Source organism: Megascapheus bottae, chromosome 6, assembly GCF_031878675.1.
Source record: "Megascapheus bottae isolate mThoBot1 chromosome 6, mThoBot2.hap1, whole genome shotgun sequence".
Lineage (NCBI taxonomy): Eukaryota > Metazoa > Chordata > Mammalia > Rodentia > Geomyidae > Megascapheus > Megascapheus bottae.
In genome coordinates this window covers 39,641,181-39,657,476 of record NC_143514.1, presented here as the reverse complement: position 1 = coordinate 39,657,476, position 16,296 = coordinate 39,641,181, and the positions used below count along the sequence as shown (strand labels likewise).

Genomic DNA, 16,296 nt, shown 5'->3' with positions numbered 1-16,296 from the left:
AAGCTAAGTATATCCACCACAATTTGGGTGGGCTTCATCCAATTCATTAGTTAAAAGGATGGAAATCCCCTGAAGTAAAATAAAACTCTGCCCACAAAATACATTTAGATTCAACATTAAAACAAGACAGCTGGAATGTCCCACCTACCAGCTTGTCCTGCAGACTGCAGATTTGCCAGGACTCATGACTGTGTGATCTATGTCCACAAGGCTAAGCGCTCTCAATATAGGGATAGAGACAGAGGCAGATAAAGATGAACACACTTGACCCATTCTGTTTCTCTGGAGAGACCTGTCTAACAATTTCTTAAATCATAGGTTATTTTGGGGGAGGAGGAGCATGGGGCGAGGAAAGAGAGAGAAGTGTTGTTTGTTTTGGTTTGGTTTTAGTTTTAGGTTTTTTTTTTAAAATAATAAATACTCTTTATTGTCTATGTTATTTTACCGGTGGGTTTAACTTGAAGTTTCTCACAAGTTTTGTAACAAGTTTCTAAAGCAAATAAATAGGTATGTTTAAAGTGAAAAATTTTAGAATGTGTACCACTTTCAGTTTTGAATATGGCTTTAGCAAAGCATACTATGAGTTTAAAGGTGACATGGCAGTTGGATGAATTAAAGTGCACAGTATTTTTTCTGTTATGTGACTTGATTGCCAGTGGCAATTTTGGAGCTATTTAAATGTTGAGAGACTTTAGATTGTAATTTTATTGCTTTCTTTCCAAGCTACCCTATTAATTTTTTATTGTTTTGCTGTGCTGAGAATCAAAAGCAGGGCCTTCTGTATACTAAACCAACACTCCCACGGAGCTACACCCCTAACCCAAAATTATTGTCTTAAAAAAAGAATATTTCCATCCCCATGAACCTTCAAAAAAAAACAGGATTTTTTTTTCTAGTTTTGGTTATCTGAAACAATTGCCTTTATTGGAAGTATAAAAACTAGCAACTGTTTATAGCTGCTACTACTTTCCTGTAAAACTAGTTTTAAATCAGAGGATAGATTTTTTAAATAGACACTTTATACCTTAGTTATCTATTATAAGTAAATTTTTTTGTAATCCAACAAAGGAGCTGCCATTCACCAAAGCAGTTTATGATACCATTTTAAAGAATGATCCATGCCAAAAAAAAAATAAGTACTGAGTACTTTCTTCATTTAATAGAATCATTTTTTCCACCATTGCCCACACATAATTCTCTACTTTTTCCCTTTCCTATTACCCAAATATTTCCCTTTTTACAATCAAGAGTAAAATTTTAGTGGAAACAATTTCAATAGACAATCCAGAGGATCAGAATTTGAAACCAGTCCCAGGAGACTCAATCTCCAAAATCTATGGTAGAGGTGTGATAGAGTCATAGCTGGGTAAGCAAATATAAGGCCTTGAACATATTGTATAGTTAAATGAAAGGACCTCCAAGGTATAGAAACAAAAACGATATAATGAGTGATTGTTGTCCTTAATGTACTATGTTATCTCTCATCTCTTTTGCTGTCCCTTGGTTATCTCATAGTTACAGTATTTCACCTTGTTATCTGATATACTGTATATATGCTTATTTGGTTATTTGAAATAGGATAAGGAAGGGGGGAAATAAGATGAGGGGTGGGGTAGAGGGAGGGAAATGGGGACCAAGACATGAGAAAGGGTATCAATGCTTGTGAAGTAATGGTGAATATAATGTAACCCTTCTATTAATTACAATAAAAATATATGGAAAAATATTCAGAAGTATAGTATTCTGTGAATAAAATAAAATGTACAGAAGAAAACAATGGAGAAAAATATATAAGGCCTTGAGTTCAAACCAGAGTACGGGCAAAATGAATAAGTAAATAAAATAAAATACCTCTCCTCTGTTTATCTTATTAAGGAGATACTTTAGTAGAGGATAATCTTTTTCTAGAAATGTAATTATGTCTCCCTGTATTACTCTACAAATTTAGGATTGAATGAGAACTCAGGGTAGTTATGATATCCTGTATCAGCCGCTGAAATTTTGAACACACAAGTGAGGTGAGCTATTTTCATTCAGATGTTTCTAAACTACATATAGCATAAGTAATTCATGTTAATAGAACATCCCGGCACATATGTTTATTCATATCAGAATGCCATGGAGTAAACTATTCCTGGTTTTACAGTAACCTACAAGCACTCTTCAATAGTTACCAAAGCTATCAATTGTCATTTAGTTTGAACTGATTCTACTAGAAATGTCCCCAAGAAACATTAACACCTACGTGCTGATGCTAAGGTCCCAAATCTCCACTCTGCTCTCATTTGCAGCTGCAAATATATAGGGTGATTTTGGAGACCAGGCAACATCATAAACAACATGAGTAGTTGGATAAAAGCTCAGAAATGGTTTAAGGATATCCTGTTGCCAGATTATAACACCCCAATCTGCAGAGCAGCTTAAGAATACATCATGACAGAATGGGTTCCATGTTACTTTATAGACTGGTCCCTAGAAATAGAAAATTAAAATATGCAAGTGAATACTAAAAACATCAAGCTTTTTTAGATTTAACACTATCCAGCACATACCACAATACCCATTGATATTACTTCTGCCTAGAATAAGATCATAAACTGAATCATCCCGTAATTATTCTATATAGAACCACAAAAATATATTCATCATAATGTTCACTTGGCATTAACATATACTGTATCTTCTTAACAAGATGACAAAAAGCATTAAAGAAATGAGAAGGTTATGAAGAAAACATGGATGGATTCGTCCACAGATATCCATAGGAAACAGTATTACTCTGAGATCAGTATAAGCATTTAATTCAAGCTGATATTAGCTCTGACCTTATAAATCTATTGAATGTTAAATACACCATATGCAATGATCCTTTTTTTCAACTATAGGATACATTTTTTGTAATTAAACTAACCTTATGTCCTCTATAGGTGTCTAGGTATTGTTCATTATATGAACAAGAACATTTGTGAATAAGACCTTCTTCAGTACCAGCTAAGTAGATATTAGTGTCCTATAACACAAGAAATCAAAAATACATTAGTTTGTGGTAGACCAGTAAATATAAATATTACTGGCTAATTCAGGGGCAATGAAAAACTCAATTCAAAACATAAACAAGCAAAACTATCTGTGACTTTACATTGACGAGATACCTGAGAGAGTACAATGAAAAAGAAAATACAGATTTGTCTTTTGATGGAAAAGAGGCTAATTCTTAATAGTCTATAGAAAAACTACAGCCACACCCATGCTTACTTTTCACATACAAAGCAAGATAAATATTTTGTCTTGCTTTATGTCTTCATATACTTCCATTTTTGGAAGCACTATATGTCAAAGTAAATAATAAGTTGAGATAATTTACCTTAGGATGAAAAGAAAAACACATTCCAGGTGCCTGTCGAGATATCAAAGCTTCACCTTTCTTCTCCTTTTCCCCTCCTTTTTTGACAACAATTGTTCGCTTTAATCGCATCAGATCTTTATTTAAAGGAAAAGATAGAGGATCTGTTCTTTACCACTTGAGCAATAGTGCAAGTATTAGGCAATCTTTTGCCAATAACATTATGGTTTCTGCCATCATTTTCATGTGATTAAGTTAAAATTAACAAAATTCAGAACCAGATGTCTATAAAAAACTAAACCAGGGCTGGGAGTTTGGCATAGTGGTAGAGTGCTTGCCTCGAATAGATGAAGACCCAGGTTCGATTCCTCTGTACTACATACATAGAAAAAGCTGGAAGTGGTACGATGGCTTAAGTGGTAGAGTGCTGGCCTTGAGAAAGCCCAAGGACAGTTCTCAGGGCCTAAGTTCAAGCCTTAGGAATGGCAAACAATCAAACAAACAAATATAAAAACAACTAAACACAGTTTTGCTTTTTTTCATCAACTAAGAACTCTGTTCCTCACCATGGCAATCCAGTCCTTTCCGTATGACCCACTTGCAGATTCTTCCATCTGCTGAGATAGAAACAAGGATTTCTCTTTTGTCATCTCCTGTTGTTCCCCGATCCTGTTCTATCCACTGTAATTGCCAGATAGGTCCCACATGTTTTAGAGGAGATTCACTGAAACAGGGAAAATGACAAGTATAAAAGCATTTAAATCTTTTATAAAGACAGTAGTATAAGGACAGCTATCCCAAAGGATACTAGAGGATTGTTACCTACTAATGTAATTATGATTTTACTGTCACAATTTGACTCAACTATTTTGAAAATAAGGAAGATAGTCACTTCAGACTTATATCCAGTTTTCTTATTTCTTTCAAAAGGAAGATAAATACTAATCTAATTTAGCAGAAGATTGTACTGGTCTGTCTGCTATCATAACAGAAATACAAAAACAAATTATTTTTTTCTCAAAATATATTTTCATATTCTCTACCTTCATTCTGTCATAATTTAGTTGTACAAATTTTGGCTTTTTATTTTTATGAGTTTTTTCTTGATATTATTATTATTGTACAAATGTTTTAAAATTTTTATTGTAATTAATAGAAGGGTTACATTATATTCACCACATAAAAAGTGCATTACTTCATAAACATTGATATCCCTTCTCATGTTTTTGTTCCAAGTTCCCTCCCCCCACCCCTTTCCCTCATCTTGCTTTTCCCCCTTCCCTATCCTGTTTCAAATTAACAAATAAACAAAGTAAGATACTGTAACAATATGAGAATAACCAAGAGACAACAAAAGAGATGAGAAATAACATAGAACATTAAGAACAACAATCCCACATTATATGGCTCCTGGAGGTCCTTTCATTTAGGCTCATCCTATATGGCCTTGTGTATCTAGGTTTTGCCCTATTGTAATCCTCTGTTAGGAGAGTCCAAGGTTTATACTAATTATGACATATGAGGGAAACCATTGAGCCTATATTCCTTTTGGTCTAGCTTACTTCACATAATATGATTTTTTCCAAGTCTTTCCATTTCCTTACAAATGGGGGGATGTCGTTCTTTCTGATGGCAGCAGAGAATTCCATTGTGTATAAATACAACATCTTGTTGATCCAATCACCTACTGAGGAGCATCTGGGTTGGTTCCATAACTTTGCTATGGTAAATAATGCTGCAATGGACATCGTTGTGCTAGTGGCTTTAATATGTCCTTGTTTCTGGACATTTGGGTAAATGCCAAGGAGTGGAATTGCTGGGTCATAGGGGAGCTCTGTGTTTAGTCTTTTTTTGTTAAAGAACTTATTAACATTGATTTTTACATCATATTTCAAATGACGTATTTAACAAACAAGTATTCAAGAAGGGAATCTCTATATACAATCACTGGCGCTTAGATTTTAGAACATAATTAAAATTAGGCTGAGGGTTTGTATGTCATAGATACATATTAATCTATGTAATAAAACATTATATCTATAGGATCATAAATTTTTATGTCTATGTAGTTGTGTTTATGTTTCCAATACCATGTCCATAGCATTGGGTATGTAAATATTAAGTCCTTGCTCTAGTACTGTTTGGATCTAGTAGCCACATATTACAGATAGGCTCATGGTATCCTAATACATGTTTAGTCTTTTGAGGAATCTCCATACTGCTTTCCATAGTGGTTGAACAAGTTTACACTTCCACCAACAAGAGATCCCTCCTGGCCACATCCCCACCAGCATCTGTTGTTATTAGATTTCTTGATAATGGCCATTCTAACTGGAGTGAGGTGGAATCTCAGAGTTGTTTTGATTTGCATTTATTTTATGGCCAGAGATGTTGAGCATTTCTTCATGTGTCTGTAGGCCATTCTTCTTTCTTCTTCAGAGAAGACTCTCTTTAAGTCTTTGGCCCATCTTTTAATGGGATGGTTGTTTCTTTGGAGATTAGTTTTGGAGTGATTCAATTTTTTTAGCTGTTGATATATTTTAGATATGAGGCCTTTGTGTGTTTTAGTGAATATCTTCTCCCACTCTATGGGCTTTCTATTTAGCTTGCTAGCTATCTGATTTACCATATAGAAGCTCTGCAATTTAATGCAGTCCCATTTATTCAAACTTTCTTTGATTTATTGTGTTTCTGGGTCTTTATTAAGAAAGTTTCGGCCTGTGCCAAGGAGACCTAGTATTTCTCCTATTCCTTCTTGTAAAGTTTTCAGTGGTGTCTGCACAAATGATTTTTATTGTGTTATTTACATACCTATATGTTCTTTAATCAAATTCATACCCAGTATTACTTTTTCTTGTCTCCTTGGCCACACTTTTAAAATACTTTAGTAAGATTGATTATTTTATTTACACTTCAGCCTTTTTAATTGTTTTGTGGTACTGGGGTTTGAACTCAGGGTTTCAAATCCTGATGCTCTAGAAAGGTGCTCTATCATTTGAGTCATTACTTTTTTATATATACATATGAAGCACTTCACTAATATTCCCATCCTCATTCATGCTCTCATTTCTTCCTCCTTCCTCCTTCCCAGTAGGTCCCACTCCAAAGAGTCTCTCTTTTCATATTCATGTCACATACACACACACTATGTATTCTTTTTTTTTTATTCTTGCTATTCTAACTGGGGTGAGATAGAATTTCTTGAGTCCAAGCTGCAGCTCCAGTTTGGCTTTTGTTTTTTTCTAGTTAATTGATAAAATTTCACTGGCATTTGAATCAATTTTTAAATACCACATGAAACAGGATTCTAGTTTTAGATTCTTCTCCCTGTGGAAATTTAGTTTTCCCATCCTCTTTTGGTGAAGTGGCTATCTGTTCTCCATCATGTATTTTTAAGATCTTTGGGAACTATCAGATGGCTTTAGGTGTATGGGCTCATTTCTGGTCCTTCTATTCTATTCCATTTCTCTATGTGTCTATATCTTTACCGGTGTCATGGTGTTTTGTTACTTGCTCTAGCTCTTAGTCTAATTTGAAATCAGATAATAATCAAATAATACAGCAGTTGCAGCATTGCTTTTTCTTTTTTGCTCAAGATTACTTTGACTATTTGTTACCTTTTGTGCTTCCATGTGAATATTAAAATTGTTTTTTGTGAAAGAATGCATTGGCATTATATGCAGATTGGATGTGCCGGTTGTTTTTGGCATTATAGCTATTTTTATAATAGTATTTCTACAAATAATTAATATGCAATATGATAGTTGTTACAATGAAGTTATATGTAGGATGTACAAAAGGAATGAGGCTTCTGGGAGAAAGTGACACCAAAACAGTAGTTTAAGAATCATCTACAATGTGCTGGGAGTTTGGCCTAGTGGTGGAGTGCTTGCCTAGCATGCATGAAGATCAGGGTTCGATTCCTCAGTACCACATACATAGAAAAAAGCCGGAAGTGGTGCTGAGACTCAAGTGGTATATAGCTCTAGCCTTGAGAAAGTCCAAGGACAGTGTTCAGTCCCTGAGCTCAGGCCCAGGACTGGCAAAAAAAAAAAAAATCATCTACAAGGGCTGGACATGGTAGCTCCTGCCTGTAATCCTAGCTAATCAGGGGACTGATATCTGAGGATCTCAGGTCAATGCCAGCACGGCACTAAAGTCTAAAGTCCATGAAACTCTTATTTTCAATTAACCACCAGAAAACTGGAAGTGACACTGTGGCTTAAGGGATAGCCTTGAACTGAAGAGCTCAGGGACAATGCCCAGGCCCAGAGTTCAAGTCCCATGATCAAACAACAACAAAAAATCATCTAAAAGGCATCAAACCAAAGAACTGTAGAAAAGAAGGTAGAGATAAATTAAGAAAGAGCACTCCAACTAGAGAGACAATATGGAGTATTAAATGTTTCAAAACAAATTCTCAGTAACAATAAAATAATTCACTCAAAAGTAGCATTACAGTAATCTTCCTGAAAAAGCATATACTCAATATTGATGCCATCCTTAGATTCTTACCTACAGTCCAGAACTGGAACATTATTGTTGCTTTGTACATTATAAATTGCAATTGTGCCATTATGAAATCCAACTGCTAACAGGTTAGGTGCTCCAATGGAAAAATCCACTGTAGTAACTCCAATTGTACTATGAAAAATACGCTCTGGCCACTGAGGGAAAATCATCATATTACAGTTCAAATAGGTTTGAGATCACAGTAAGGCAAGATATGATGTTGGTTGAGGCTACCCTGATCGTAGTGAAGATGGGGGAAAAAGAACCAGAGGAACTAGAGTAATGTGAGTAACATTTAGTTACTCCAGTCTCTGTAACTTCAAATATAAATGAAAATAAAATCTCAGTTATTTCGTTGATCTTGAAAAATTCACTAATCTTTGTTTTCAATTACTTTACAAAATATTTTATAGGTTTCCATAGCAATTTTCATATTTTGGTAATGTTACAGTAGAATCTGTATTACTGTCACATATTTATCTATTTATGGAAACACATAGTGAGCTACAAACAAATAATCTAGCATGTCCAATTCATCTTGACAGAAATGCTGTTTCTAGCATTTCTTTCAGACCTTAGTTTATCTATTATAATTTTAAATAGAAAAATCTACCAAAAGCTTCTAACATAATCTATTTTACAACTTATGTCTAGTTAATTTCCTTTTTTCTTTCTAACCATCTATGTGGAAAAGATGACAAACTGCTGGTGATAATTCTGTCAACCCTTCCAAATTTAAAATAACATATATTTCTGTATGTACCTAGCTTCATGATACTTTGGGGCTATTGATAGTAATTTTAATCATTGTATTTGTTTTCCTGGCCCTTCTCCAAATTTTCACTTTTGAAAATTCTCCATATTTTCAGTTTTCAATTAGAAATGTAAACCTGGGCTGGGAGCACAGTCTAGTGGTAAAGTACTCGCCTTCTATCACGCATGATGCCCTCAGTTTGATTCCTCGGTACCACATAAACAGAAAAAGCCAGAAGTGATGCTGTGGCTCAAGTGGCAGAGCACTAGCCTTGAGCAAAATGTGTCCAAGGACAGTGCCCAGCCATTGAGTCAAGCCCAAAGACTGGCATTAAAAAAAAAAGGAAATGTAAACCTATGGAATAATAAAAAATTACTAATTCTCATTCATTCTCTTTTTAAAATTCATGACAGTAAAATTTATTTACCTTAATGGACTAATTCTGTTGAGGAAACACAAAGATCATGTGTTAAGGATCTATTCATACATTAAGAAATCACCAAGTATAAAAAAGACATGTGTCATTTTAATAGGATTTTCAGTTTTATTTTTCAGTAATAGTTTGAGTTCATATCATTATGTTTAGCAGCATCTTAAGTCTTAATAAATATTTATTGAGTGAATTCATGATGGATTACCTTTTATGTCAATAAGAACAAATTTTAATTATCATATGCTTAAAGTATAAAAGTCTTTTTGATGAAATATCCCAAATTCTGTTTAATTATTAGATACAAGTACATACTTTATGAACATTTTAACATTTAACTAAATAAAAATGATTTCTAGCCTTGTTAGTATTACCATGGGATTCTTTATTGACCAGCAGCAAGCCAATCCTCGTTTTTGCTCTTTAAATCCAAAGTTCCCGTAGCCAACAGCCAAAAGGTCCTACAATTCAGAGAATTTAAAATAACACAAAATAGCATAAAAATTTTGGCAGAGGCATGGGAAACTATATTTTAAAATCCTAATAAGGCTGGGCATGTAGCTTAGTGGTACAACACTTGCTTAGCATACAAAATGCCTTGGATTCAGTCTCCAGTGCTGAAAAGAGAAATGGAGGGGAGAGGAGATAGGAGTAGAGGAGGAAAGGAGAAGAGAGGAAAGGATGGGAGGGGAAGGGAAGAGAAGAAAAGAAAAGAAAAGAAAAGAGAAAAGAGGATGCGAGGAGGGGAAGAGTAGAGGGAAGGAACAGTACAAAATCAAACACACAGGTTTAGGTGCTATGGATTGTTCACTTCCATATGCCTAAATTATCCCTGGAAGTCCAACTCTGAATTTAGAGATAAGGCCTTGAGATTAAATGATGTTATAAAATAGGTGCCCTAATCCAAACAAAATTGGAAATTTTTCAGAAATAGGAAGAAACACAATAAGTCTCTTTGTCTGTCTCTGTCTGTCTCTGTTTCTGTCTCTGTCTCTCTCTCTCTGTCTCTCTCTCTGTCTCTGTCTCTCTCTCTGTCTCTGTCTCTCTCTCTCTGTCTCCCTCCCTCCCTCCCTCCCTCCCTCCCTCCCTCTCTCTCTCTCTCTCTCTCTCTCTCTCTCTCTCTCTCTCTCTCTCTCTCTCTCTCTCCCCCTTCCTCCCTCCCTCTCCCTCTCTACCTCTCTCTGTCTCTCTCTTCTCCTCACTCCCATCTAGGGGAGAATACAAATTACTGGCAACCAAATCAGTTAACACTCTGATCTTGGACTTCCCAGCCTTTAGCACTGTGAGCAAATCATAAGCTGTTGTTTAAGCTATAGTCTACGGTGTTTTCTTACAGCAGCACAAACTGACCAGCACTTGAAGAAATGCCTATGTAAACGGAAGCTAGACCTAAAAGACGCATAATTATGATGGAACCAACCTAGATGTCCCTTAGTTGAGGAGTGGATCAACAAGTTGTGGTATTTGTACACAATGGAATTCTATGCTGCTGTAGAAAAAACGACATCGCCCCATTTGTTAGGAAATGGAAAGTCTTAGAAAAAATCATACTAAGTGAAGTAAGCCAGACTCAAAGGAACTTAGGCTCAATGGTTTCCCTCATTTGTCATAATCAGTAGAAACCTTGGGCTCTACTAGCAGAGATCTGCAATAGAGCAAAACCTTGATACATAAGGCCATATAGTATGAAGCTAATTGAAAAGACCTCCAGGATACTGAAACAAAAGCCATATAATGAATGATTGTTGTCCTTAATGTACTATGTTATCTCTCATCTCTTTTGCTGTCCCTTGGTTATCTCATATTGTTACAGTACCTCATTTTGTTATCTGATATATTGAATTTATTTGTATTTGGTTATTTGAAATTGGATAGGGAAGGGGGGAAAACCAAGACGGGAAGGGGGTTGGAGGGGAGGGTAATGGGGACCAAGACATGTGAAAGGGTATCAATATATGTGAATTAATGCACCTTCTACCTGGCAAATATCATGTAACCCTTTTATTAATTACAATAAAAATATAAAAAAGACACATAATTATGGACAAATTATATTATATAAATATAATAATTTATAGGATAAACATAGAACCAAGAAATAAGGGAATACTTAGGAGGAGAAGGGAAGTGGGGAAGAGAAAAAAGTGAATACTTCTGGGATATATTGCAAGTATACATAAAAGCATCATAAGGAATGTTAGAAAAGAGCATGTAAAACAGTACTAGATGTCTGCCTTCTCCCTAACTCAAGAACAACATAGTATTAACAGAAATTTTTTTAAAAAAATAGATATGAAAATATCCATATAGACAAGTGTTTAATCACTAGCCAGACCAGCCACTTTTTGTCATCAGAATCTTTGTAATATTGTATTTTCTGGCCACCACCATAATTTTATTCCAATCATCTCTCCATAATTGTCCCTGTCTTAATTAATTGTCACTACTACCCTTTCCACTCTGATGTGACAGCATCATTTGTTTTCTCCAGACTCTGTATAGGAAATTACTCTTTCTAAAAATTATTCAAGAACTTCTCTTACACGCTGTCACAGGGTTATTTTTTGTACCAAAGGATATATGCAATAGTATACAGCCAGACAGTGTATGATTGTATCTTCTGTATCTCTAGTGACTTAACAGTACACTGGCACAGAGTGAATGTCCAATAAACATTTGTTAATTAACAAATAGTATACGTGTTATCTGTAATATGCTTTCATTCAGCTTCGCTTAAAATGACTTTAATCTCAAAAACAATATGTTAACTTCCAAATGTTACTATATTCAATTTCTAAAAATGTTTCACATACCATTATTTTACTCTAATTACTGTACTAAATCCCATTCATCTCTGAGATGTGCCTAAATAGGCATAATAAGGGTCAGGAGTTTGGCCTAGGGGTGGAGTGCTTGCCTAGCATCCACGAAGACCCGGATTTGATTCCTCGGTACCACATACATAGAAAAAAGCCAGAAGTGGTGCTAAGGCTAAAGTGGTAGAGCTCTAGCCTTGAGAAGTCCAAGGACAGTGCTCAGGCCCTTAGCTCAAGCCCAGGACTGGCAAAAAATACAGGCATAATAAATTACTTAAATTTATCAGAAAGTAATAAGCATAATGAAATAATGTGTTGTTTGTGTTTCAATGAAATAATTTTAGAATTTTGGTTTTTCATATTTGTGACAACTATTATAAACTAATAAAATTATGTCAATGAAAGAAGTTGATTTCTTAAACATATATACCACTGTCTATTTTTTAAATGAGTTTTGACCACTTTTCAAAGTATACTAAGTATTAATATCCAAAACATTTCCATTCCCCTCCAAATATTTAGAACTGCTACTATTTTATACGGTCTTCAGAACAGTTTATGAAGCCCAGGAGAAAATAAGTTTCATTACTGTATAATTTTTTTTAAGCAAGCAAAGCTTGATCATCTTTTTTGTCTCAAAGTGACTTTTGGCAGTATTGTAGCTAAATATGAGATGTCTGGTATCCAGATGTATGTGTTTGAATCCTGGCTGTTTCACTTGCTAGTCGTGTAATATTGGGTAAGCTATTTATGCTTTGTATGCTACCCTTTCTTTCTTTCTTTCTTTCTTTCTTTCTTTCTTTCTTTCTTTCTTTCTTTCTTTCTTTCTTTCTTTCTTTCTTTCTTTCTTTCTTTTTTGCCAGTCCTGGGCTTGAGCTCAGGGCCTGAGCACTATCCTTGAGCTTTCTCAAGGCTAGAGCTCTACCACTTGAGCCTCAGCACCCCTTTCCCAAGTTTCTATAACCTAATAGAAGAAATATTAGGGGCCATGAGTTAGGCCTAGTGGTAGCGCGCTTTCCTAACATGCACGAAGACCCGGCTTCGATTCCTCAGTACTACATACATAGAAAAAAGCCAGAAGTGGCACTGTGGCTCTAGTGGTACAGCACTAGCCTTGAGAAAGCCCAAGGACAGTGCTCTGACCCTGAGTTCAAGCCCCAGGACTGGTAAAAAAAATAGTATCTATCTTATAGAATTATATTAATATAGGTAAAATGCTTTTAATAGTGTTTGGTACAAAGTTAGTGCTACCTACCTATTTGTTAAAATTAGAAAAAGTGTCTTCGGGAACCTCAGAATGATTTTTTTTTGGGTGAGTCATGGGGCTTGAACTCTGGGCCTGGCACTTTCCCTGAGCATTTCAGCTCAAGGCTACCGCCCTACCCCTGGCACAGCCCCACTTACCATTTTCTAGTGATTAATTGGAGATAAGAGTCTTAGCCACCTGAGTAGCTAGGAATACAGGTGTGAGCCACCGTGCCTGGCTCTCAGAATGATTTTGCACATTTCCAAGGTTACTGAGTTAAGCTTACACTTCCAAATATGACCTCTTTCAGGAGAAGTTGGTCACAGGAGTTTGGGCATGTTAAAAAAGATCAACTATTCTGGCATATCTCTCAGTATCTGACATGGATTCAGAATATACATATCCCCCAAGTGCATATCCTAAAATAAATAATTTTTATGTATAAGGAAAATAATATTGTTTCATAACTATTTGCATTTTATGCTTTAGGAAACATGAATTTGCTTTAGGGAGTTTTAAAACTAGAGACTCTGCTGTATAGGGAGGGAAAAATGTTTTATTATTAGAACTCAACAGTTGCTTTTAAAATGCTAGAGATAAGATTGATAATACAGCTGATAACTTACTGGATTTGCTTTATTCCAGGAAAGGCTGCTTACATTAAGGCCTTTCGTTAAGTCACAGGAAAAAGACCAAAGTCGTTCCAAATTGGCTGGTATTGTTGATGCTTCTGCATGTATTTCTCCTTCTTCCTCCTCTTCCTTCTTATATTCTTCCTCTGCCTCTTCCAGGTTTTGACCTTCTAAAAAGACTTCAGGCTCTTCAGGATCACGTTCTAAAATTAAATCAAATATAAACATCACTGTCTTCTACCTAAAAAGATTGTGAAGGGCTCCAAAAAGCATCTCTGTCACTGAACTTCAAGCATTATGCGATCTCCTTGATCCTACAACTGAAATAATAGAGTGCCTTAAATCGTGTCTGGATTTCTGCAGTCTTTGGTTGCTCTAGAAACCAATAAAAGCTAGCCGCTTTTCTGACTACTCAATAAATGAGCCATAGTGGCACATTCAAATGAAAAATGTAATGCCTCTAAAGAGCAAAGATACTTTTTGATTCCAGGCCAGCCAGCGCAGAGTTTGTGGACCCTAACTCAATGAAACAAAGTTATGCTTAGAAAGCTTAAATGTGCATGGACCCAAGCAAAACATGAGACCTTATTTCAAAATAAGTTTCAAAAGAAGGTGAGAGGTATGACTCATTGTAGAGTATCTAGCTAGTAAAGATGAGGCCATAAGTTCAAACCCTCGTACTACCAAAAATAAATAAATACTATATACATACATAATGCAATAATAAGACTAGAGGTATTGATGGATGTAAATTACTTGAGCAACATGCAAAAGTCCTGAAGTTCAATCCCCAGCAAGTCAAGATTTTAAATAATTAACTAAAAATAAAAAGTAAAACAACGCGTTAGTAAATGAGCTGGGTTTTGCATCAATGAGAGTAAGAAGAATGTTCTGCAATTTAATCTGGAAATGGTAATAAAATCCAGAATGTGAACATTGAATGGCAATGAAACATTGGAAACATGAAAGATTCTGCAGAATAAGTAACTAACTGAATGCAGGAACTAAAAGGAAAAAACACAGTGCATATGCCATTTTAAATGTAAGGAATAGTCTTTTGTGGATTTCCTAGGCTGACTCTACTGTTACTTACATGTTGAGAGTTGAAAACTATAAAAACACATATTCTAATAAATTATAACCCAAATTAGAGGTTATATTTAGAAATATATAGTACTATCACTTAAAAATTTTGAGTGTCTAATCTTAAATATATTCTAAAAATACCTTTTAAAATAGGAAGCTGACGATAAGCTGCAATCTTTGGCTGAAATACATTTTCCATTAAAACCCGTTCCATAAAAAACAAATCTTGATGAAAATTGTCAGATTTTAATATTGCCCCCGACTGGTCTACTTCGTCATCATGCACTTTAGTCAGAATTACATTTTCTATATCCATGAGAGAACTAGTTTCACTTGCTATAAAACATAAACAGGATGCAATTATAAAATATCTATGAGATTCAGACATTATAGAGATTTTAATGACATTTTGTCATTTCTCTTTATTCCAGTTTCCAACAACATTTATGCTTGTATACATATTAAACTTTAAATAACATATATTAAACCTTTTTACATACATGTAAAATGTAAGATAAATACATATTAACTCATTTTGCAATTTTAAACTGTCAATATGTACAGTTCTTCAGAAGATAAGCAATGAAAATTTTATAAGGTAATTTATCTGTATTAATTCATCTTCAGATAATGGTCTCACCTGATGATTGCTTTATGGGAATACTATAGTACAGTATTAGTTTTGTTACTGCTCTGACAAATTACAGTGACTTAAAATAATTCTAATTTATAGAATTCTGGTTTGGTGTAGTGGCACACAACTATAATCTCAGCACTCAGGAAATAGAGGTAAGAAGGTTGAAAGTTCAAGTAGATGGTCCAGAACAATTTCCCCAACTGGAGTTTCATTGTGTAGACCAAATTAGCCTTGATAGGCTTCCTTGGCTAGGCCTCCCAAATGCTGAGATTACAGGTGTATGCCACAATGGCCAGCTCTCTTTCAGGAAAATTTTATAAATAAGAATGAGGATAGTAATCCTCAAGATTTATACACATCCCAAGCCTGGAGATTATGAGAAAAGATTATTTGAAGTTCCAATCTGGGCTATGGAGATAGTTCAAGGCCAGTCTGAGCTATATAGTAAAATCATCTCACAAACCAAACAATAATAGCAAAAAAAATGAGAAAAAGAAAACATCTTTTTAGAAGTGGGGAAAAAAAGGGCCAGGAGTTTGGTCTAGTGGTAGAGTGCTTGCCTAGCATGCACGAAGACCCGGGTTCGATTCCTCAGTACCACATACATAGCAAAAAGCCAGAAGTGGTGCTGAGGCTCAAGTGGTAGAGTGCTAGCCTTGAGAAAGTCCAAGGACAGTGCTCAAGCCCTGAGCCCAAGCTCAGGACTGGCAAAAAAAAAAAAAAGAAGAAGTGGGGGGAAAAAGAGACACAAATAGAAAGTATAGAACTGGAAAATATAGCCAAAAATTTAAAATATCAGTTAGTTTAACAGAGAACGAAATTGATAGATAAATAGTGAAC

The 16,296-nt window shown here is 35.1% G+C and overlaps 1 protein-coding gene across 8 annotated transcripts in view; it reads right to left on the bottom strand.

Annotated features, from left to right (window-relative positions):
• Dnai4 (dynein axonemal intermediate chain 4) overlaps window positions 1-16,296 on the bottom strand; it is a 57,756-nt gene that overhangs the window by 13,273 nt on the left and 28,187 nt on the right. For 6 of the 8 annotated variants that reach the window (XM_090334644.1, XM_090334647.1, XM_090334645.1 and 3 more), the window contains exons 8-15: window positions 14,961-15,155; window positions 13,728-13,936; window positions 9,414-9,500; window positions 7,859-8,010; window positions 3,910-4,067; window positions 3,365-3,480; window positions 2,912-3,010; window positions 2,246-2,472 (exon numbers count right to left, since the gene is read on the bottom strand). In XM_090334644.1, the coding sequence (XP_090190770.1) occupies window positions 2,246-2,472; window positions 2,912-3,010; window positions 3,365-3,480; window positions 3,910-4,067; window positions 7,859-8,010; window positions 9,414-9,500; window positions 13,728-13,936; window positions 14,961-15,155 (1,243 nt within the window). The remainder of the gene's footprint in view (window positions 1-2,245; window positions 2,473-2,911; window positions 3,011-3,364; window positions 3,481-3,909; window positions 4,068-7,858; window positions 8,011-9,413; window positions 9,501-13,727; window positions 13,937-14,960; window positions 15,156-16,296) is intronic. The other 2 variants (XM_090334650.1, XM_090334651.1) reach the window with 1 other exon arrangement.